Genomic DNA, 24,799 nt, shown 5'->3' with positions numbered 1-24,799 from the left:
TTTCGTTTGCTCACTGCCATCACCGGTGTCGGTTTATCAGCGGGCTGAACAAACACGATCGAATGTTTCTAACTGTTTTCCAGTGCATTAATTATCATACAAACGACACCGGGACGCGCTGTTTGACAAGTTTCTAGTCAATTTCACAAGTAGTCGTCGTATGCTAGCATGCACAAATTATCAAACATTAACGAGCAAATAAAGCTCAGTCATATCGCGCCAATAAATCCGCATGCTGAGCCGTGACAGTGATATCGTAAATTAAACAATAAAACACCAATGAATTAAGTATTTACTGATTTTTTCCCTCCACATGGTGGAAAATTATTGTTTGAGTAAAACATGCTACAGGAAAGTATCATCAGTACTCACCTACCAGCAGCTAGAGCTGCTGGAAAATAGTCTTCTGGAAGCAACGAAAAATATGCGAAAAAATATGGATAGGTTAAAGTGAAAATTTAACACTAATTCGACATAAGTGACTTGTTTAATATTACTTTCGACGTAAATTGTTGTAATTACACCGGAATTGTTTCGACTAATTTGTTCAAACATTTAAAAACGTAAAGCTCTACTGCCATCGTGGTATTATTTATCGTCTCTTGATAATTGAGTCACGATTGCAATTTATGTTCTCGCATTTTTGCCCCTCTTCGCGCTTGATTATTTGGCACTGATCCATTTTATTTGAGCTGAAATACGAGCAATGAACCGGATAACCGGACAGATTGTCGGAATGCGAAAATGTAAAGCAGAACGACAGGAGAAGCAGTACCGAGGATAGGTACACGATGAATGTGATGTAATAATACTGCAAGCACTCGAGCGAGTTCAATACTGCAGTGAAAAACGGTATAGGGTTCAATGGAAGGGCGAAGAAAGCGAGCCAAGACGAGTTTTAGTTTCGTTCCGATTCAGCTGCCGGAAGTGGAAAATAGGATGGTTGCTGTTTATGAGCTCCGGTGATTTACACGAGGAGTTAAAATACCAGATCGTAACTTTCGCCATTTACTGGTCCGCACAGAACACGGAATGTATGTAGTTTATTTTTCCAATGTGAACTGCAGTAACGAAAGAAGTTGAAAAACTTCCTAGACATAGTAGCGCATAGTTTCGCATTTCTTCATTTCCTGTGTCAATTTTGGTCTTAAAGAACCATTGTTCGCCGCTCACTAACTATTTTAATCATCCACAATTCCCACCAGTCAGTAGTCCGAGTAAGCCAAAACAAAATTAAAACAAATCTCGAAGACACAACTTTTCTATTTCTTGAAGCAACGTATCTTAGCAACGGTGCAGTTCAGCGAACAAGAAAAGCAGTAGGCCATTCGGAAAACAGACGCCAGAAGTTTCTAACTCAAGCATGCAGACAATTCTGAAATAATAGATATAAATTTACATTTAAATTAAACCCCATTCAAATTATTGTTTCTCAGAATTTACGCTCGAACCAGTGAACGGCAGTCCTATGGCTTAGCTGTCATTCCACCCGGGGGGAGCTGGAAGCTTTCAAGCAGCAATCCTTTCGACAAAGTTATTAATATGCACTGCTGGTGAAATCAGGAGCCCTGAACTATGATGCGAATGGAATTTCCACTGGGCTTATGCGTCACCGTAGGCCTTACTTTGATAGAATTAGTGAAAGTTGGTTTGGCGCAGTGATAGGATATGCTTTCTTATTAAATCCAGGCTTGCCAGGCAAATACAGGTTTCGGCTAGAATGTTTTGGAATTTCGTACAATTTTGAATGAAAACAATACCTACAAAATCAAAATTTTACATTTTCCCTATAAAAATTTTTTTGAATATTGCTTTTTTTAATATTACACCTCTTGTTCGAACATCACAGAACAGCATTTTTTAATAAAAATGTGAAAAATATACTCAGCAAAATATTAGGTGGAAAAAGTTTTTCCCAAAATTTTCCACAGCGGTGAAGGAGAGTGAGAAAAAACTCATAAAAATTTTTACAATTATTTTTTTCCCCTTCGGTAATTTTGTCGAAAACTTTTTGAGCAAATATTTTGAGCAATCCACAAGAAATACTATGTAGCGTAGAAAATTTAGGTAGGGCATCGAAGCATGCCATGACAAGCAGGAAAACGTCAAAAAGGCAGAGACGGACGTGATTGGGCTCTTGATTTAGACATCGAACATGACCAGTTGTTGTGTTCACCACGCAATAGTAGAAGAAAAGTTACGTTATTTTTGAAAGTTCGGTGTTGTTCGTGCGTTGACTGCGTGGAGGTTTTTTCGGTTCGCGACCATGTGTGGCAATTAAGGCAGAGAAACTTCCGCCCGTCCCGTGGTGCAATTGGTAGAATCCAGTGAAGATTACTGCGAGCATGTGGCCAACATAGTGGAAGTAAGATTACCGGAACCTATCCGTAGTGTAGCAAATTCGCAATGAACGAGAAAAAAAAGAACGTCTGTATCTAGGGATACGAACGCGTGGTTGACGTAGAACTACGAATGCAGGTACATTTTGACAATGTTTGACATTTTGCAAATGTTCACATTTCTATGCAAATGTAAATGCAAATACAGTTTAATTTTTTATAATGGCAGTTTTTTCCAAGGGAATGGTAGAAGAAAGTGATAAAACAAACGTATTGATTGGCAGGGCGAGATAAGGCGTGAAGAGAAAAAAGCGGAAAATCGGGAAAAGAAAGGTCATTGAAGCAACGCTTATTAAATATGTGTACCGTTTCTGGGGAATCGAACCAAGCTACAATGAGAGTCAATTACAGGGTGAGTAGTAATACAACTGACCGGGACCTGATGATATTCCTGCGGCTTTACTGAAAAAATGCTGCGACGCTCTGAAATCTCCAATAGCCACTGTTTTCAGCCTCTCTTTACGATGGCAAATATTTTCTGAATGCTGTAAATCATCGTTTATGTTCCCTGTGTTCAAGAAAGGTGATAAGCATAGTGTGGAGCACTACCGTGGAATCACTTCATTGTGTGCTTGCTGGTCTATGACCATCTATTGTTTCATGTGAAGTCCTACATCTCTACTTCACAACATGGATTTAATCCTGGCCGATCAGTCTCAACCAACTTACTGAAGTTTACCTCGCTTTGTCTGCGTACAATGGAACAGGGTAATCAGATCGATGCCATTTACACTGAATTGAAAGCGGCTTTCGATCGAGTCCGTCATGATATTTTACTTGCTAAACTCGACAAATTAGAAGTGTCGACTAATTTGCGTTCATGGCTTAACTCATATCTACGCAATCGTAAAATCGCTGTTAAATTGGGTCCCAGTCAATCGAGATGTTTCCAGAATGGTCCTGGAGTTCCACAAGGTAGCATTTTAGGACCTTTGCTATTCTCGCTGTTCGTGAACGACGTCACTCGACTGTTGCCTCCTGGAACAAGGCTGTGCTACACTGATGATATAAAAATTTATCTGCCAGTTGAAACCATCACAGATTGTTTGCAGCTTCAGAAATTGATCGATTTGTTTGTGGAATGGTGTAACTCCAATCGTATGCTTATCAACACTCAGAAATGTACCGGTATTAGCTTCACTCGTAAAAAACAGCCTCTGGTGTTCGATTACTGCATCAACGCAATGTCTCTACAGAGGAGTAACAACGTCACGGATCTAGGCGGTGTACTAGATAGCCAGATGTTGTTCAGACAACATTACACCTTTATTATTAACAAAGCGTATCGGCTGCTTGGTACTATCTTCCGAATCGGTAGAGATTTCTCTGATCCGGGCACACTACGTACTCTGTACTACTCCTTAGTCCGTTCCGTTCTTGAGACTAGCTGTGCTGTTTGGGATCCTTATTATAATTATTGGATACTTTGCATTGAACGAATACAAAAACACTTCATACGTAAGATCTGCGGCAGGCTACCCTGGAGAAACCCTGATGCTCTTCCGCCTTATGAAGAACTTTGTCTGCTAGTTGGGATTGCACCTCTTGAGCAGCGATGGATATCATCGCCAAGACTGCTCATAAGATCCTTTTGGGTGCTCTTGACTGCCCTGCTGTTCTGTCGCCGCTTCAGCTATACTCTCCCCTTCGGCCTCAAAGGAACCAACAGTTCCTACGCGTCAATTCACACCGTACTAACTATGGACTTCATGAACCTGTTCGTCGTATGGCTTTGGAGTACAATCGTCGCGAAAATAGCATGGACTTTTAGCTACTTTTTGGTGCAGTTTTTAAAATGTTTGTTTGTGTATTTAAGTCATTTCACTGATTTTATTCTATGTATTTTAATTGTAGATCGATGTAAAAGACATTGGGTTTTTGTGCCACTTTGAGTAAGAGTATGTAACTTACTCAAGGTGGCTTTTCCCAGTCCAATAAAATTTCATTAAGACGTAAAGTCGGATGAATTGAATCAAATAAATAATAATAGTAATAATAATAATAATTGTCAGCAAAGAAAATGATCACAAAACTAAGACGCTGGCATGAATTTAAATTTTAAGTCTATTTTGTGTCAAGTATATCCATAATATTTGTTTCAAAGAAGTCCAATTTAAATCGTTCTCCCTTTGTTTCAATTACCAGTCGCAATCTTTGTTGGTAAGCGTTACAGCTGGCATGCACGATATCCTGAGACATTTCATCCCAAATCTTCTCCAAACGTTGCATGAAAGTATTCACAGTCAATCCTTTGGTGCTCCCTAGTTTGCCTAGCCTGTAACCCCAAGCATACAAGTCAAGAGGATTCAAACCAGACCGGGGATATCGCCCTCACGCCAAGCCTGTATAACTTTCTCCTGGTGAGACGGGGCAGGATCTTGTTGAAAGCAGTATAGTGCATTCTTGAAGTTTTGTTTGACGATGGGAAGCAAATGGTTCTTTAAATTACATTACCGATGTAATATTTAGCGATTTTAACACCAGCCTTCAAATTTTTGAGGAAACATCCTCCTACCATCACCCTGGGAATATTCTGGAATCTTTGAATAGCCAATTTGTCCGGAGAAATATCAGAAAGATGTGCTGCATATATGTGATCATTTTATTGGTTGTGGTGATTATTTTTCATACTTTGCATATCACTTTTCCCAGTTCTTCCAATGTTCGTTCTTCACAAAAACGCATTTACTCCCTAATAAGAAGCACAGTCATTACTACCAACCTTGTACAGTATTGGAACCAACATTGAAAAACAAAGCCGTGGGTATAAACGTTCTTCAGAACTTGACCCTTCTTTATCGACAGACTTCGCAGCCGGTTATTAAAGATCCTATTGACTCTGTAGCAGCACCGCCCAGTCGAAATTCGATCATACGACGACTAGCTTGTTAGGCCAGCATCGTACCCCGGAAATAAATCATACACAGCGTGCAAGATCTGCAGTCTGAAAGGGATCAAAAGGACCGGGAAATTAAGCTGTTGCGACAGGAATTGGAAAGGTTTAACGGACTGGAAATGTAACTGGCTGACTTGAAGGAAGTATTGATTGGCCGCAAGCATTCGAAGAAGAATGAGAACAAGTACAAGAAGAAACGGAAAATAATGATTGAAGAAGAGGATTCGAAAATGGAAACGAAAGAAGTCGGAAGTAAGGTGGTACAAAAGAGGAAGTAAACAGCTACAAAGTCGACCGGGTCAGGATCAGGATCATCCCCACCACCCCCTCACAAGAAGATTGGAAATACGGGACTCGCAAATTTCTCTCAAACTGGCAAGAATGCTTCGATGGATTTCTGCAGTAGCACGTTGGAGGACTATCACAACCCTGAAAATACTCAAAGGAGTTGTTGGAGGAGTCAGGCGTGATAGGTTTCTCCGACGCAGTTGATTGTGGACTAGCACGAGCGAAATGATCTCTCTGATCTCTCTATGAGTGAATCGGAAATCTCCTATAACCCTAATGCAAGTGATACTAAATCTCAATCTAATCATTTACTGTCCCTAACCTACAATGGAGCATTAATTGAAAGCGTTTCAGTTGACTCGAAATAGCTCCAGGAAAACTATTCGCGAGGCAAAGTATAGTACATGGGACGAGTTCATTCAATCGTTCAATCCTAGTCACTAACCAACCTTATCTGACAAAATGTCCGCAAGCTGAGCGAAAATTCTTCGGGCTCTGCTCCCACTTTTCTTGTGGATGAGGTAGTGGTGGAAGATCCAAAGGACGTTGCTGATACTACTGCAAGTTATCCTCAACCTGTGTACCAACCCTCGGATTAGGATGAGACATCTTTCTCTGGAAACCCAGTTGACGTCGATAACCAATACAATTGTGTCTTCTCTATGAGTCAAATGCTTTGGTCGATTGATCTGGGTAATGAAAATTCCATTGGACCAGATCTGTTGGAATATTCCATGCTGAAACACTTGTCGTTCAAGACGAAAACCATTTTGCTGACGTTGATCAACCACATATGGGAGACTGGCTGCATTCATAAGGAATGGAAGGAAGGAATTGTGTTCCCACTACCGAAGCCAAGAAAACACCCCAAAGTGGATGGTAACCAATAGGCTGTGCCGGAAAGACTGTGGACAGGATCATTGTTAGAAGATTGATCGAAACTATTGGAGCATGCCAACTCGAACTCCTGTCAATATGCGTTTCGGCGTGACAGAGGTCTGGATCTGTGGGAGTTTTAGTTGCTGTCATCTATGCTACGTTGACCCGACTCCAGTTAGTGACCGAATCGAACAGCTGCGAGTGTTTATCAAAACAAAAAGCAAAGCAAAGCCTTGGTGCTACATTCCGTTATCGAAACTTGACCTTCTGTTTTTGTACGGCAGACTTCGCAGCCGGCTGTTAGAGTACAGGACAATTGCAGGGCCAGTTGCTACGATCCTATTGACTCTAACAGCCTCTCCAAGCCGAGATTCGAACATATGACGACTGGCTTATTAGACCAGCATCATACCTCGAGGCCAACTGGGAGGTAACACTAACTCGCAAAATTAGTGACGGTGTAATGTATTTGCCCCCGGATCGCCGAAATGACATCAACGCTATCGAAGACCATGTTAATTCCATCGGCTTTATTATGTCTAGTTTGCAGCCTAATGATTTGTCGTTGCTATTTGGAGATTATAAGCAACCCGGATTGCGACGGATTCGCTTGAATAATGACGCCACTTCCATTTACTATCTCCATTCAAATATTACTACTGCTAGTTACGATTTGTTAGATGATTTTAATCTGCACAGTCTATCACAAATCAATCATGTGATTAATTCCAACGATCGTCTTCTTGATTTGATTCTAACAAACAACGAGACTCTATGAGAGCTGTTCGAAGCTGCTAAGCCACTTGTACCTCTCGATCCTAATCACTCAGCGCTAAATGTAACGGCAAACCAGGTGGGCAAGCATACAATTCGAAGTTACTCCAATTGAACTGGTGTTTGGACTTTCGCAGAACTGATTTTGAGTCTTTGAGCAATGCCATGTATCATATCGATTGGCGATTTTTGGAATTCAATTCCCCTGTCGACGATGTAATCGCCTACTTTAACGATGCTGTTAATAAAGGGCCAAACAGAATGCTGCGTCAACGCGTCCGTCAGCGTTATTCTGACAGTTTTCCTATAGGTTTACTGTCAAATCGACGCTGACGGATGCGTTGACGCAGCATTCTGTTTGGCCCTTAATGCACAGAATTTTAATCGTGCTAGTAACCTATATTGCAAATACAACCAGTATTTATACAAACAGTACACCAATCGAATGCAGCATAATATCAGATCAAATCCGAGAATCTTCTGGTCGTTCGTTAATAGCAAAAGGAAAGAAGAAGGATTGCCTTGACCTAGAGATATGTTTCTGGCAGATAGTCATGGCAGCACGATGCTAGAAAAATATGCTTTTTTCGCCCAACATTTTCAGCACAATTTCCGTGATTCCGTTGCTACAACCGCGCAAATCAATACAGCATTATGCAACACTCAGGAACAGGAGCCGTCTTGGATTTCTGTTAACCCGCGATCACTGATCGTCACGTTTAAGCTGCCATTAACAAACTTAAATGCTCGTTTGTCGCCGGACCCGATGGAATTCCATCATGTAGATTGAAAAAATGTGCTGCTGTGTTTATCCGTCCGTTATGCCTGCTGTTTAATTTATTACTACAACAGAGCATATTTCCTACAACTTTGAAGCTTTCTGTGGCGTTCCACTGCTACAAACCTTGTGCAATTCACAGCAAAATGTGCCCAGATTGATGCTATCCATACCGACCTAAAGGCTGCATTTGACCGTGTTGACTACAGCATATTACTGGCTAAACTGGATAAACTTGGTGTCAGCTCCAGCCTTGTACAATGGTTTCGATCCTATCTGTTGGATCGAATGCTCTACGTGCAGTTGGGCAAAGTGCAATCCGAGTATTTCTTTAACCTCTACGGCATTCCACAGGGCAGCAATTTAGGACCGCTTCTCTTTATGCAGTTTATCAACGACGTATCGCTCCTGCTTCCAAACTATTTAAAATTGTCAGAAATACTGCTGACTGCTTAGAGCTCCAGCGCTTAGTTGACGTTTTTCTGCTTAGTTGAGTGTTGTCTGATTTCATTCCATCGCAAGTCCAGCCCGATTACATTGAACTATACTATGTGTGATCAGATTGCAGCTAGAGCAGATACGGGTTTGTAATCTGGATGTAACTCTGGATACGCCACTCACCTTTAGGCCCCACTACAACGAAATAGTTGCCAGGCTTATAGACAGCTCGAAGTTATCTTCAAGATAACTGAACAATCCAGTTTTCCACGAGCGATAATGGCTATTAAGCACAAGCGGGCACAATCTTTTGACATTCGACTTTATGTCGGCAAGCTTCAACGCAGTGGCGACATTATTTGACTTCCACATAACAGCAACGACGTCTAGACAGCGACTTTGTGGATAATCTAATTTATATTTATGTGTTTTATATTATACGTAGTATCTTTTATCATTAAGACCACAAGATGTTTTCATACCAACAAATAAACAAATATCGAAATCCCAGGAACTACCGAAGCTGATGCGATGACCAATAAAGGCATTCCTAACCAAATGCCAAGAACACGAAACAATTAGAAGAAACCCTAATTTAGAATCTAATAGGGTTTATATCCAATTCCCGTCGTAGCAAGGAAAGCCACTGTAAAATTCATCATTTCTTAGGTTGATTTAATGAATACTCCGAAAAGTTCTGCTGCCCGCGCCCTTTGAATTCACTAAAAAGGGATTATTGAAGCATTTTATTCAAACCACGCAACGGACTTTATATCTTAAATTCGTCGTACCGTTTTGAAATCCGTCCATCAAAATTTTTCATCGTCCGAACTAAAAATCACAATAATGTTTACGAAGCTAGTGCGCCTGTATTTGTTTAGGACGGCATGACAAATGTTATTCTGCAAAATTTCTGCAGGTGATGCAAGTTTTCCCGGCTGCAGAATAACGACAATGCGTTGCGTGGGTTATTTTCATTTTATGAATGACGGAAATTGAAACAATTAGTCGACCTTTTCTTCTTCGTCGCACGAAAAAACGTAGGAAATTTGGCTGCTAGGAATTCTTTAATGAAAAAAAGCATTCAAATAGATCCTCAGCTTACTTTGATTGACCGCGTATGATAGTCAACAAATTAAAATATTAGGGAATAACTAATTTTGCATTATGTGTCATAAAAATCGCTGATATTTTTAATAATTTGTGTTGGATAGGATGCTTATGCTTATTCCAATAGTGATTTTCTAAATAGGATCTTTTTTCCATGCGAATCAATACGTAGAAGATTTTTCGATCAATCGAAGCAAAAATATCGAAAATCCACTACTAAATTTCTGAGTTATTAACGTTCATAACCTCACCACTTTTCGTGTTTAGATTTTTGGAATGACACACTGCGTATGAAATAGGAAAGGCAACTAGGAAAAAGCACCCAACACAGCTCTAGCCATCTCAAGCCCCTACCTAGCGCCTCCACGAGGCCCTGGTAATATTTCAATTTATATAATTGAGTAGGCAAGCTAGGAGGTGCGGGGTCTTGGGGTTTTCAGTTCCTAAGCTTACAAAAGTAGTTTTAGGCAACCATCAAACCACACGACTTTATTTTCAAGTATTATATGATTTAAACTAATATTTTTGGCAAACCAATCTATTTTTAGAGAGCGAAATAAGGCGCTATATCCTTGGCCAATTGCAGCCTGGCTTCTGATCTAAATGCCATTAGTTCATCCTCGAGGGTCCGGAGTATCACTTAACCTTTATTAGCAAAGATACTCCCAACGACTGTGTGTCTATGTATATGGGAAGCGTTTGGTACGGGAGGACCACGCTTTCTTCCTTCCCCGTGATTTCAAGCAGTATAATGGAATTAGGTATTTTTTCTGGTTCCACTTGATTGCTTGGAATTGTCTCTGCGGTACATGCAGCGCAGCTGGCCTGGCCGTTGACAAGAAAAATGATTGATTCAAGTAATCGTAATTTTCCAGGATGCCTTCAAGAATTGGTTGCGTTAGTGTTAGATTAGATTAGATTAAATTTCTAGACCCTAGACTAGACCCTTGTAGAGTATAAAGTGTAATGTGTTAAAACATCTTAAGAATAAAAAAAAATTTGGCGTGTTAAAAAACAAAGCAAGCCAATTTTCAACATGAGAAAAAACGAATGTGAATTCTTCCTCTTTCTGACGGTAATTGGTAGCAGACGGACGTGAAAATGGAAAATCACTACAATGGCGCAAATTCGGATGCTCCCAAAAAGTGAGTATTTAAATATATTGCTGTAGTCCCCTATGAAGGACATCATTTTTCCGTAAAAAAATGTAAGAAAACTCCCCTGAGAGGGATTTGTAGTTCTGCAAAACTACTAGATAATGATCCCCTGCGAGGGAGTTTAGCTCCGTGAAGCCACGAAAATTAACTTTATGCCCCTGAGAGGGAATAACAGCTCTGTGAGGCTGGAATAGTATTTAATTTTCCCTGTGAGGAATCTTCCCGTGAGGAAACGTCAGTTGACTATACAATGACGATTTAATTATTTTTCTAGGAATGGCAGAAAGTATGACAAAAAAGATTTGAAAGACTTGCAAAAAGCCTTGAAATCTGAAAAAAGCGGAGTGCTATGCTTGTTTCGAAGCGAAAGGATAAACGTGTACTAGAAGAATCCGTCACATTCGGTGAAATAGGCCATGATTTCATGCAGAGGAATTCTACAATGAGCAATGATCAACAATTAAGTACTACCGGCTCGTCGCTTACGGCAACTGTGAATAATTTATCTGTGGCTACCTTGAACATACCGGAATGTAAGCCCAGAGAAAACGAAGATGAGATCGATAAAAGGGCCTATGAGAGCTGGAAAGAATTACTAGACGCGTCAATACAGCTAGTTGGTGTTTCGGATGAAATTGCTATGATGAATATATTCAAAGTTAAAGCTGGTTCTAAATTATCAGACATTTTGGAATGTACTTTTTCTACAGCAGACTCGCCAGACGCAGTCATGGCTCCATTCTCTAATGCAATAAGTCGTTTGGAAAGCTATTTTGGATCTCGTGAGTACAGCCTTATGCAACGGGAAAAGTTACGTTCAATGTTTCAAAAAACGGGTGAGTCAGATACAAACTACGTCAAGCGAGTGATTGCCACAGCTAAATTGTGTAACTTTCAAGAACAACAATTAAATGAAACCGTAGCCGATGTAATACAACAGCATGCCCTAAACTCGAAAGTTAGAGAAGCTTGTCGCAAAATGTTGCGTAAAGAGAGAACTCTAATTAAATTGGTTAATAAGGTACGCTCGCACGAGTTCGATAAAACAAGTGAAGAAATTTTTGCTAAAAATCATCCTGAAGAATCAAAATATGCTGAAGTTGCTGCCGTTTCTTATAACACGACTGGGTCAAGTCAACCCCGTCGTATTGACTCCCAATTTAAATATCAAAATGTACATAAAATGAACCATAGCAATATTGGATACAACTGGCAAAACACAAGAGGCAGAGGAGCGTTTCGTCGTCGTGGTACAGGTAAAAATACTGTATCACCAAGCAATCCGTGCTGGAGATGCACTGGCAGGTTTCATCTACCATCAACGTGTCATGCTATTAGTAAGGTTTGTCACAACTGTCAGACAGTTGGACATATCGAGCGTGCTTGTCAAAATATACCTGTACCAATTCCACCGAAACGACGGAATACCGACGAAATAGATAGCATCAAACCAAGGAAGATTGCGGCAGTTATCAAGGACGATGACGACAAAGAGGAGAATAATACAGTTGTAAGTGAATAACTTACTACTATAAATTAAGTTGTTTTGCGATTTAAATTTTGTTCGAACGAACTAATACGATATTTCTTTGCTTGAATATGTTTGTTATACCAAAATTAGAGGTTTATAAATAATAAAGGAATTTCGATTGGTTCTATAAACAGTTATCGCTATTACAATTGCTTGTTTGTACAAACGAATATATGCTCCATTCATTACTCACTTTTACAGAACAATTTGGCAATTGGTCAGTGCTCAAATCTCAATTTACAAGACGGTACAGTTATCGGCAGAATCGCTGGATTAAGTGTAGTTTTCCTCATTGACTCCGGGGCAGAAGTCAACACCATTGACAAAGGGATTTTTAATCTGCTTATGCGAGACCAGCACACCAGAAAACAGCTCTACTCGGTAACTAGCGGTACAGACAAACCGCTTAGAGCATACGCCAGTTCAGGTGAAATAGATGTAGTGGCCACTTTTGTTGCTGAATTACACATTTCTGATGATCGCCCTAGTTTTTTGGAAAAATTCTATGTCATCGAGAATGCCAAACCATTGTTAAGCAAAAATACCGCAATCCGTTATTGTGTGCTTCAGATAGGACTTAATGTACCAATCCATCATGCAAAATCACAGCGTTTTCAGTCAAAATTGCTTCCTGGAGAAGTTCTCGCTTTGACAACACCAAAGGAGTTCCCGAAGTTTAAAATACCTGCCGTTATTTTGAGTTATGACAAAGAAAAACCACCATCTAGAAATGTTTACACCAACATCCCTCTAGCATTCAGAGTGGAAACCGAGCGTAGACTAGACGACTTACTATCTTGCGGCATTATTGAGCATGTCAACGATTCAATGGATAATTCCTTTTGCTCTTCTCTGCTAGTCGTTCCCAAAGGAAAAAACGACATTAGACTGGTAGTAGATTTGAGAGGACCCAACAAATCTATTATACGTACTCCATTTAGAATGCCAACCCTTGAGGAGATATTGACGGATTTACATGGCTCGACATGGTTTTCTACAATTGATCTGAGAAGCGCTTTCTTCCACGTAGAATTGGCTGAAGAGTCAAGACATCTCACAAATTTCTTTGCGGGAAACGCAACTTTCCGCTTCAAGAGATTGCCATTCGGACTTTGCAACGCGCCCGACATTTTCCAGGAAGCACTCCAAACTAAAATTCTTGCTGGATGTCGGGGCGTTCGTAATTATTTAGATGATATCATCATATACGGAAAAACAAGAGAGGAACACGATCAGAATTTGCAGGAAGTAGTCTCACGACTTCGGGAACATGACGTGAGCATCAACGAGGAGAAATGTGTGATCGGAAAACAATCAGTAAAATTCCTCGGGGTTTTACTGGCACACGACAGTATGATAGTAGAGGAGGACAAATTAAAGGCAATTAGGGATTTTCGTAGACCCGAGTCTCAATTGGAAGTTAAAAGTTTCCTAGGCCTTATGAACTTCACGGAAAAGTTTATTTTCAGAAGAGCTGACAAGACAGAGAAACTAAGGCTTCTGGCAAAATCGAATTCGTTTTACTGGACAGAACCCGAGGAAGCAGAATTCCAGTTTTTGAAGCATGAGGCACTAACCGCAATATCTAGATTAGGCTATTTTAGTCCAAAAGATGAAACGGAATTATATGTGGATGCGTCGGCTATTGGCTTAGGAGCAGTGCTAATTCAATTTAATAAAGCCAAAGTTCCCAGAATAATATGCTGTGCATCAAAAGCTCTGACAGATGTCGAGAAAAAATATCCTCAAACACAGAGAGAAGCCTTAGCCATGGTATGGGCCGTGGAAAGATTCGCTTTTTATTTAACAAGTAAACGCTTTACAATAAGAACGGACTCGGAAGCAAACGAATTTATTTTTGGCAAAGGCCACAAAGCTAGCAGGCGCGCTGTATCTCGCGCAGAGTCATGGGCTTTGAGGTTACAGTCTTACGACTTTATTGTGAAACGCATCCCAAGTCATTTAAATGTGGCAGACGCGTTATCCCGTCTGATAGCGAATCAACTAGACAAGCCGTTCGATGAGGACAACGATAAACATTTGCTTTATGCTATTGATGGAGGACTCATGAACATCACCTGGATAGACGTCGAGCTTGCTTCCGAATGCGATACAGATCTTTTACAGATTAGAGCGGCTATACATTCTGGAATATGGCCAGAAAATTATCGTCAGTACGAAGCTCAGGCTAGATTGCTGACAACGCTGGGTTCCATTGTGTTTAAAGACGATAGAATAGTATTACCGTTACGACTCCGTTCAAGGGCAATGGAAACAGCACATCAAGGTCATATCGGTTGTGCGGCCATGAATCATGCGAGAGTATTTTTGGTGGCCTAGTATGGGTAAGGATATTGAGTCTTTTGTTAAAGTGTGCAAAATATGTCTGGTTATATCAAGAAAAAACCCACCTATTCCAATAACCAGTCGTCTATTGCCGGACGGGCCATGGCAGATGTTACAGATTGATTTTTATCTATTACTGCTTGTGGTTCTGGTGAACTGTTGGTCTGTGTGGACACATACTCTAGGTACTTGTCGGTGATCGAATTAAAAACTATAGACGCCAAAAGTACTAACATGGCTCTCTGTAAAATCTTTCACACTTGGGGGTTGCCACTGTCGATACAAAGCGACAATGGCCCACCATTTCAAGGAACAGAATTTGTCAACTACTGGGAAGAAAAAGGAGTTAAAATTCAAAAATCAATTCCGTTGCATCCACAATCCAATGGCTCCGTAGAGAGGCAAAACCAAGCAATTATAAAAGCACTCGCAGGTGCTAAGCAAAGTGGTGCAAACTGGAGAGAAGCCTTACAGGAATATGTCCATATCCATAACACAATGAAGCCACATTCACGACTGGGAGTTACCCCTTTTGAGCTTCTCGTAGGGTGGAAATACCGTGGAATATTTCCAAGTTTGTGGGATTCGAGAGGAAATGCTGATATTGATAGAACTGAAATAAGAGACCGCGATGCTCTGGCTAAATTAATTAGCAAAAAATACGCTGATAAGCATAGAGGAGCGACGGATAGTGATATAATTGCCGGAGATAAAGTTGTAGTCGCTATGCCAAGAAGAAATAAAACAGATCCAACATTCTCTGAAGAAAAATATACTGTGCTAGCAAGACATGGAGCAAAAGTAGTAGTACGGAGTGATGGAGGAGTTCAATATGCCCGGAAAATTCAGGACGTAAAGCGGGCTACAGAAACAAACAATGTTTGCCTGGAAGATCACGAGGATATCAATGATTTACCGATAGAAACGGATACAACTACTCAGCAAAATCAGCAAGCATTCACATTGAAAGACACTGTTCAGCCGATTACAAAACCATATCTTAAACCAAAAAGAGTTATTAATATGCCAAGCCGGTTCAAGGATATGGTTCTTTATCAAGTTTATCAATAAATGTCAACAGAATAAGTGAGAGGAAAATCATGAATTATAAAAATAGTTGTAAAACAAAATAATAAACATAATGTGTAAAATTATTTGAATAAAAAGAATTGCTTCAAACTAAAGTGAAAGTTTTAGCCAACTAAACCACAAAAAAAAAGTGAAAGTTATACATGATACTTAGGTTTATCATTAACTTCCTTACCTAAAAGTATATGTTATCCACAAAACTTTAGAAGGACGTCGCAGTCTTTCGTAAGAGGAACGAAGTTCTCGGATTTATAACGCCAGATTATTGATGCAAGAATAAATTGCTACAGTCCGAACAATTTTAGCAAAACCTTAAATACATAGCTAAGAAAAGGTAGGTTTAAACTAGGCAATTTTTTGGCAACATGCGGAATGCAAGATGTGGTATGCGACATATTACTAGTCGTTGCTCAATGTTGCTTCTGTTGCCAAACTAAACACACCTTAACAATAGAGAACAGACCACCAGGTAATTGACAAAACAGTGTGTAAAAGGTTTTTATGTAATCTACGAGTAATCCTTCAATAGAGCACCCCTCGAGCAGTAAGTGGCAAACTAAATCTCGATGTCGCTGCCATCGCTGCTATGTAACTCCAGCACAAAGAAATATTGATAAAGGTACATGGATATTTTTTTGATGGCAAACTATTGGATGGTTTTGGCAAACTATTTTTGGAGGGCGCCATCGACAGATTTTACACTAAAAAAAAATCGATTATTTTCTTTGAGCTTGTTAATCTGTTCTCTGTGCCTTAATAGAGTAGCGGAGAAGGAAATTGTAGAGTATAAAGTGTAATGTGTTAAAACATCTTAAGAATAAAAAAAAAAAAATTGGCGTGTTAAAAAACAAAGCAAGCCAATTTTCAACATGAGAAAAAACGAATGTGAATTCTTCCTCTTTCTGACGGTAATTGGTAGCAGACGGACGTGAAAATGGAAAATCACTACAACCCTGTCTAGTGTCTACGCCGAAACCGCGAAAATTTTAAAATTTGCTTAAAAACGCATAGTGATTTAAAATAAATTATAAGGGTGATACTTTTCATAAATCTGTTGGAAGTATTGCTTACAATAGTTTGAGTTTTCCATCTACGTTCAACATTTTGTGTGTTATTTATATGCAACCTGGCATGAAGATTAAATGATTCGATTTAAAAATTCAGACCATTCAAGTTCACCTCAAAATTACGCTATTTAAATCCCACCACACCGTGGCAGCACATTCCCCTTACTAGATAAATACTTAATAAGCAACCAGCCCGGGCTGCCGGCCGGCCCGGTGGAATCTGCCGCTGATTACAGTGATTAAACGCAGCCATACTAATTCAAACTACGGATTCGTCCGAAAACAGAGCGCAACCGAACGTGTGACCGGGCGCACATGCTGTGTGTGTGCAAGGACCAAATTGCAGAGTATGTTCGGCTAACCACTCCTGTTCGATATCAATTTAGTCGTTTAAATGGAGTAATGCCCGGTCGGCCATTTAAAATTTCTCCGGATTGTATAATTTCCCGGCCCCACCGTGTGCGACACGATTCTCGATTGCTTGCGCTCGCTCGAGTGTATTTAAAATCAATGATCCAGCAACCGGAACGGTCACTTTTCGATCTGTCCGCCCTGGTAGCGCAAGCTAGCTGTGCACGATGCTGATTGAGAACTGTCCCATCATCAGTGTGAACGTTCGCGTGTGGCTCTTCTGGGGCTACCTACGGCAAGTTAAGTGGTACAGCTATCTGGTCGGGTGCATCCCGGTGACAGTGCTGAACGTGTTCCAGTTCATGAATCTATTCCACAACATCCTGACCGGAACCGGCGACATGAATGCGATTATCATCGACGGATACTTTACGGTGCTGTACTTCAACTTGGTGCTCCGGACTTCGTTTCTGATGATCAACCGGCAGAAATTCGAACGGTTCTTCGAGGGAATTGCTGCCGAATACGGCCGTCTAGAGGTACTCTAGCTCCTACGGCAGTAGTTTGAGTTAAGTGGTTCAACTGAGGGTGATTTTTTTTCAGAATCAGAATAGTATCCGGCCGCTGTTGGAGCGCCTTACTCGCCGGGCGCGGATTCTATCCAAATCGAACCTCTGGCTCGGGGCGTTCATCAGCGCTTGCTTCGTTACCTATCCGCTGTTCTCACCGGAAAACATCCTGCCGTACGGAGTTTTCATGCCCGGCGTCGACGTGCACGCGTCGCCCGTCTACGAGATTGTGTTTGTCCTGCAAATCTATCTCACCTTTCCGGCCTGCTGCATGTACATTCCGTTCACCAGCTTCTACTGCACTTGTTCGCTGTTCGGGCTGGTGCGCATTGCCGCCCTGAAACACTCGCTGGAGCGGCTGCACGAGCACAACCGATCCGAGCAGGCTCTGCTTGCCAAGATGAAAGAGTGCCTGCAGTATCACAAGGAAATTATCAGGTTTGTTTTCGCTTTCGCAATTATTACACCTAGTTGAACCGGAATTGCTTGTAAATTGGATAAATTTAGGTTTTTGTTTCTGTTGATTATGTTTGAACGAAAGTTGAGCTATGTAGTAAAGGGACGAAAATTGGCGCTATTATTGGGAAGGGACTCCCCTGACTCTTGCTTGTTTGTTGTTAGATACGTTGCCGACCTAAACGAGCTGGTGACCTACATTTTCCTCCTGGAGCTGCTGTCGTTTGGCATGATGCTCTGTGCGCTGCTATTCCTGCTGAGCATTGTAAGTATTGCTGTTCGTCCGACAATCCTGTCTCGATAAATTTGCGCAGCATTTGCACCAAAGCAACCCATAATTTGCACAGCTTGACACATGAGTAATCAGTCTCTCCGTCGTCGCCTACTTCCTGCCGGGATAGAGTAACCAGCTGGCTCAGATGGTAATGATTGGCTCGTATATCTTCATGATCCTGTCACAGATGTATGCTCTGTACTGGCATTCGAACGAGGTCCGGGAGCAGGTGAGTAAGCGAGCGAGGAAGAAGGATTCATTTCTCGGTTGACCACTTCTTGCAGAGCTTGGAGATTGGAGACTCGCTGTACTATAACAGTGCCTGGCTCGGCTTCAGCATGCCGGTCAAAAAGATGATTATTCTGCTGGTAGCCCGAGCGCAGCGGCCATTAGCGGTAATTATTGTTCACGGTCCATTAGACCGGGCCGGGCAGATGATGACGATTGTGTGGTCTGCGTATGTATTTTCAGATTACGATCGGCAACGTTTACCCGATGACGCTGGAAATGTTTCAGTCGCTGCTGAATGCCTCCTACTCGTACTTCACGCTACTCCGACGAGTCTACAATTAGGACGATGGCTTTCTAAAGTGGATTTTTCGGTTTGCTTTTGATTCTCACCCCCAAGACGGGTTTTTGGTTGGTGAAAAACTAGAATAGAGTATTGATCCCACTGTCACAAAAGTCATAAAATCGTTCCCCACTGAAACTGAAAACGATTGTTTTTTTAATTTTCAATTAAAAATGCAATAAACGTCTACACCAAATACATCACAAGTTTCCTCGAGGATGACTTTGCATTCAAATCAGCTAGCTTAGACGAGCAAAAGCCCGTTAACCAAACTTCACCAAAACTACTGACATCAATAAATAATCACACCGGTTTATGACAGTTCTAGCTAGCTCTAGCATCAGAGCTTCTCGTACTCGTACTCGTACAAGCTATGAGAATGTATTTTCGAACCCAGCAAATTACGTTAGTGGAAAGTTTGCACTCGCCAGGTTTTGATGAATATTACATTACACCCCTCCCGGAGGCGGCTAATCTTTTCGTACTGGCAAGCAAAATGGCTTATACCAAACAGGCTAGAAGGGTAAATGTTTAGCACGAGTTTTCTGAACAAAAAAAACCTTGTAAACTATTTACCCGTTAGTTGATCTTTGGTCTTTTCGGTGCACTTTCGAGCGTGCAGTGCATCTTGTTTGACTGTGACATTCAAGATGGATAGCTCTGTTACCTGTTTTCAATTGTACGAGCTGTGCTTAAATTAGCCTAGAGGGAAAGCTTTATTCAAAGACACACATAAATTTTGTACTACTGGATTTGGTATACCATAAACATTCACTGCTTTACATTTCATCTTGGTCTTGCAAAATGTTAAACTCATCTGATTAATATTTCTTAATGAGTGAAATATTTAGTGTTACTAAGGGTTTTGTCAACAAGATGGTGTGCAAGATATAGCGCTAAAGAAATAATGTTAGTAATTAATTCGAAAATTATAAAACAACTTGTTAATCTTTGTTAAAATTCAAAAGAGCTATTTTGGAATTCTCCATCACATCAAAGCACTGAATAAGATTTTAGCAACCGAAATATGTAACTGCGGAATTTATGCGACAGTGAATGATTTGCTTTAACGAAACATTTGCCAAATAAATATTTTGTTTTCCACAAAAGTATAATTATGCAAAAGCTTACTGAGGATAAAAATTGAAAGATTTTCCAACCATTTTCGTGCTTTCGCATATTGCAAGCAAGTCACTGTGTTTTAACTTGCATGCAATCATGTATGCAAGAAGCTCCCAACTCTGAAATATTTCACTTCTCACAGAGGAAATCCTTTCTGCTAGGTTGGAAAAAACTATGTTGAATATTTGAGTGAATACACAGAAATGAATTTCGAGGTAACTATAAACTTCCGAATCTTCTAAATAGGTTCAATGTAAACGGAATAGTTTGTTCGCAAAGATCTGTAGGAGAAATTTTAAGTAGTTTATTTGTTATCATACCAAATAGTAGCAAAGATTCTAAGTTTGTACAAACTTCAAGAGGACTGTGGTAGCGGCCTCATGAAGTTTGTAAGCTTCAAGCTACCACGGTAGTAGGTAACTCACCTTGGAGAATACGAATTGATTGGGTCGAAGGGGATTGCCAACAAGCGGAACTTAGCATTATCTGAGCATTGCCACTAAGGTGAAAAAAATTGACGAACAAGGAACTAGTTAACCACCATCTTGAGGAGTAAAAAGCGCCCCAGCAAGAGGACAGAAACCGTGAAGAAATTAAATTATTCCGGGATTATGAAACGCGCAAGTTTTAGGAGAAGATAAACCAATATCGTAAGAGCTACACACCGAAACCTTACATGTATTGGGACGAGAGGAGGAATCTGATCACAAACGAGCACGATGTGGTCGACAATTGGAGGCAGCTCTTCAATGAACACCTCAATGGTGAAGGATGCGCAACGGAAGTTAGCTCAAAACTGCCCATGAAAGATGGTAACGTCCCAGTACCTGTTCTCCAAGAAGTCAAACGAGAAACTGGGTTGTTGAAGACCAACAAAGCCAATGGAATATACCACAGGGCACTATAAACATGGCCTAGAAATGCTGGTAATGGCTCTACGGTGGGTTATTTCCAACATTATGGACAAGAAGAAACTACAGGAGGAATGCGTGGCCCGCCTGTCACAAATTGTCACGCCAGCCCTCATGCTTCGCAGATAGCTTTGCCCTCATAGCCAGGAGCCATTGCCAGGTTTGCAAGTGCGGAGGCAATCTGCGCCAAACTGAAAACGGAGTCTACGAGGATTGAACTAAAAAAGCGTCCTACTTCAAATACACAGTAGGATTGTTGCACTGGCCCCGTAATTTTCCTGTACTCTAACAGCCGGCTGCGAAGTCTGTCGATAAAGAAGGGTAATGTCTAAAGACGGTATAAACCCATGGCTTCTTTTACATCAAATACATAAAGGAAATGGCTCAAAGGAGACAAAGCCGTCAAAAAATGCCGGATGAAAGTGCCAGTGACAGAGCAAAATGGTTCGAAATGATTCGGGTTGACTAAAGACTAAACGTTATTGAATGTCAGAACGATTTGGATCAATTTGGTTTCCTTGTTAAGTTGAATTCAGTTCAGTTTGTATTTAGGTTAGATCTGGATTTTCAATAAATTCAGATGAGTTTTCAATTCGTTTGGATTTCTGAATTGCTTAGGTTCGGATTGGATTTAAATTGAATTTGTAGTGAAATTGAGTTCGAATAGATTTAGATTGCATTTGGATACGATTTGTGACGAAAAAGCAAAGCCTTGGGCGTGAACGTTTTTCTAAGACTTGGCCCTTCTCACAATAAAAGCATTGAAAATCTCCAAGAAGAAAACAAAAGTTACACCTAATGCGCTAATCTTTCATCGCTATTACTCTGTCGAAATAATATAATAATAATGATATAATCGCAACTATAATTCGTCTATCAGATAGTACAAAACATATTACTTACATAGTTACATAGTTACTTACATAGAATCCGGTTTATAAAACTAAATGTCTTTTGTTATTGTTTTTCATGTGACAAACGTCATTCCGTCGCACCTGCAAAATTCCAACCACTTCACAATGGGCAAAAACGAGCTCGTAATCCCAAGAATTAGAAGCCGCTGGTTTGGAATCTTACAATTTCTTATCAATCTTATTTAATTTCTATGTAAAAAATGCAGGAAATCGATTGGTGATGGTTTCATTTTGCGCAGACTACGGGAAGTGGTCCATTTTGCCCTATTTTCCCCCAAAAATCGTGATAAAAGCTAATTAAACAGTATAAAAACTTATTTGATGCCCGTGAAACGAACTCAAATAGCTTCCAAATTTTGTCAAAACATGAGAAGAATCAACTTCCATCCTGTCCATACCGTGTGAAATGCAAGAATAGTCCATTTTGCCCAATTCACCCCCATATACATAGATAACCTAATTAAAGCGATTAAAACTGATAGATGAACCAATATCTAAAAGATAGATAGATAGTTACTATATTCGGCAAAGTTGCTCATTTCAGTGCGTTCTATAATTTTTCCGAAGAAAAAATTTTTTTTGTACGTATTCATAAAAACAAAAGTTTGTATCACCCTGATAGATGAATATAAGATCACCTTGATAGTTTGAAAAAATGTGCTGTATTTTATTGACTTCTTCAAAGACATCATCGCTGAAAAATTACGATTTTTTTACGCAATAGCAAATGAACGTGTTTTTGTAGATCTAGGAGAGAATCAGGCAAAACGAACTGATTGTGAATTCATCACGGTACTAAATCGATGACAATTAACTCTCCTGATATCTTTCGAGTAAATTGATACTATTCGAGTTTATTCCCCTGTCTCTGAATTAGTTTTATTCGCTCTAATTAGGCCTAACTGTGTATTTAGGGGTGAATTGGGCAAAATGGACTATACCTGCATTTCGCACAGTATGGAATAGATGGAATTTGATTCTTCGGTTGTTTTGACAACATTTGGAAGCTATTTGAGTTCGTTTCACGGGCGGCAAGTTTTTATACTGTTTAATTAGCTTTTAACATGATTTTTGGGGAAAATAGGGCAAAATGGATCACTTCCCGAAGTCTGCGCAAAATTAAATCATCACCAATCGATTTCCTGCATTTTTTACATAAGAATAAGTATCTTGTAAAATTCCAAACCAGCGACTTCTAATTCTTGGGATTACGAGCTCATTTTTGCCCATTGTGCACTGTCTCATTGCTCCAAATAAAATGAACCAACGAGATTTAAAAAATTTATAACCAAAACCTTGGATGACCGTAAGTATAAACACTCCGAGATTGATCTTGAATTCCTCGAAAATTGTCTTGCTTAACTAAATTATTACATTCAATTTATTGCCAAGAAGGTTCGCGCGCTCATTCGCTTTTTAGTCTTTCTCTCTCTTTCTTATTCTTTCTCTTATGCACTCTCTTATTTTCTTTTATTCTCTCTCTCTCTCTCTCTCTCTCTCTCTCTCTCTCTCTCTCTCTCTCTCTCTCTTCCTCTCCCTCATTATCTCTCTCGTTATCTCTCTCGGTCTTCCCTTCGTTTTCTTTTCTCCATGAACGCTCTACGTTCATTTCTATAAAGGCCTCATTTTTTGTAACAATTAGAAGAACACTTCCAGAACCTGTTTTACGGCCAGGGGATGCGCCATTACCACTTTATCTAACTGATCTGTAGTTCATTTACATGCTCATTCATTTCTGAAAACTTTGATATTCAAACACGATTACTTTTGTTGAAATCGACGATTAGCCACTGTTCTGGGACATTCAAAGTCTGTTTCCAGTACAACGCGCGCCCTATCCGTACGTTCATGTGTACAAGTTTTTAGTTCTATGCCAAATCTACAACATTGGTAAGCATTGTTTGATTCCATTGTGGCGTTGACACTATAAGCCTGGGTCACCCTTTTACGTGGTATAAATTGTATTTATTATTTCCAATCGGTTTCAAGCTAGGAAACTGGTCTAACAAGTCCCATGAATAACCCTTTCTTAAGTAGTAGGAAAATCTGCTATCAGACACCTGAGAAGACAACTCAGGTAGTGTGGGGTTAGTTATCCCGACCCACTAAAACCCTACTCGAGTCTTCAGCCTCAATTCGCCCTGGCACCACCTTATCGGTATTACATCTGGGAGCGGAGGGGCTATTGTGTTTGACGTACCCTCCTAGGTAACTACTGGACTATAGTAGTCCAGTTGATCGGCTCTCCAGCGGTTTTGTAGCTCAAGTACAATCTGGGTAGCAGCCGTATCGACCGCTCCGCTCCCCAGACGTCCGAGCTAGAACACATCCTTTGGACTAAATTATCCGGAGTAGTGTCCTGTCCGCTCACTGTCATCATTTTGCTTCTCGCGCCCACGAAACGAGGGCATATAAAGAAAGCAAGTTCTTCAGTTTTCTCTACATCCGTGCATTCGGGACACCCGGGGGACTTGTGCAGATACTGTCTAAAATAACCATGCCCTCACAGAATTTGTGTCTGGTGGAAGTTGACTTCGCCGTGGCGCCTGTCGACCCACCCGGATACTTCTGGAATAAGTCGATGTGTCCACCGGCCTTTTATGGAATTAGACCATGCCCGCTGCCAAGTGACCATCGAGGCTGATCTTGTGGTATTCTGTATGCCTCTAGTTCGACGTTGGTTGAAGCACTCTACGTCCTCGCTGATGATGATGCTGATGTGAAACTGTGCGATACGCACTCGCCACTCTCAAGCACATGAGACGATAGCTACTTTCCAGGTAGCTTTTACCTAGGTAGCTTTTGGTTCCTAACGCCGATAACCACACCGGCCCACCATACCTAAGTATGGACTGGACCACGTTGGCTAAAAGCCTTCG

General features: G+C 40.6%; 1 protein-coding gene across 1 annotated transcript; it reads left to right on the top strand.

Moving 5' to 3' along the window:
• Window positions 1-17,330: 17,330 nt before the first annotated feature.
• Window positions 17,331-18,975, top strand: LOC128743134 (odorant receptor Or2-like). Its single transcript, XM_053839658.1, has 6 exons — window positions 17,331-17,642; window positions 17,707-18,110; window positions 18,294-18,393; window positions 18,530-18,631; window positions 18,687-18,797; window positions 18,874-18,975. The coding sequence occupies exons 1-6, from the start codon at window positions 17,331-17,333 to the stop codon at window positions 18,973-18,975; spliced, it is 1,131 nt and encodes a 376-aa protein (XP_053695633.1).
• The last annotated feature ends 5,824 nt before the right edge of the window (window positions 18,976-24,799 follow it).

This window comes from Sabethes cyaneus, chromosome 3 (genome assembly GCF_943734655.1).
Source record: "Sabethes cyaneus chromosome 3, idSabCyanKW18_F2, whole genome shotgun sequence".
NCBI classification, from domain to species: domain Eukaryota; kingdom Metazoa; phylum Arthropoda; class Insecta; order Diptera; family Culicidae; genus Sabethes; species Sabethes cyaneus.
This window is presented reverse-complemented; position numbering and strand designations above follow the sequence as displayed.

Bases quoted from the DNA above. Each gene is read 5' to 3' on its own strand.
- LOC128743134 (XM_053839658.1), top strand. From the start codon at position 17,331: ATGCTGATTGAGAACTGTCCCATCATCAGTGTGAACGTTCGCGTGTGG. The intron at 18,394-18,529 runs GTAAGTATTGCT...CTGCCGGGATAG, and splicing joins TGCTATTCCTGCTGAGCATT to AGTAACCAGCTGGCTCAGAT. The intron at 18,632-18,686 runs GTGAGTAAGCGA...CACTTCTTGCAG, and splicing joins CGAACGAGGTCCGGGAGCAG to AGCTTGGAGATTGGAGACTC.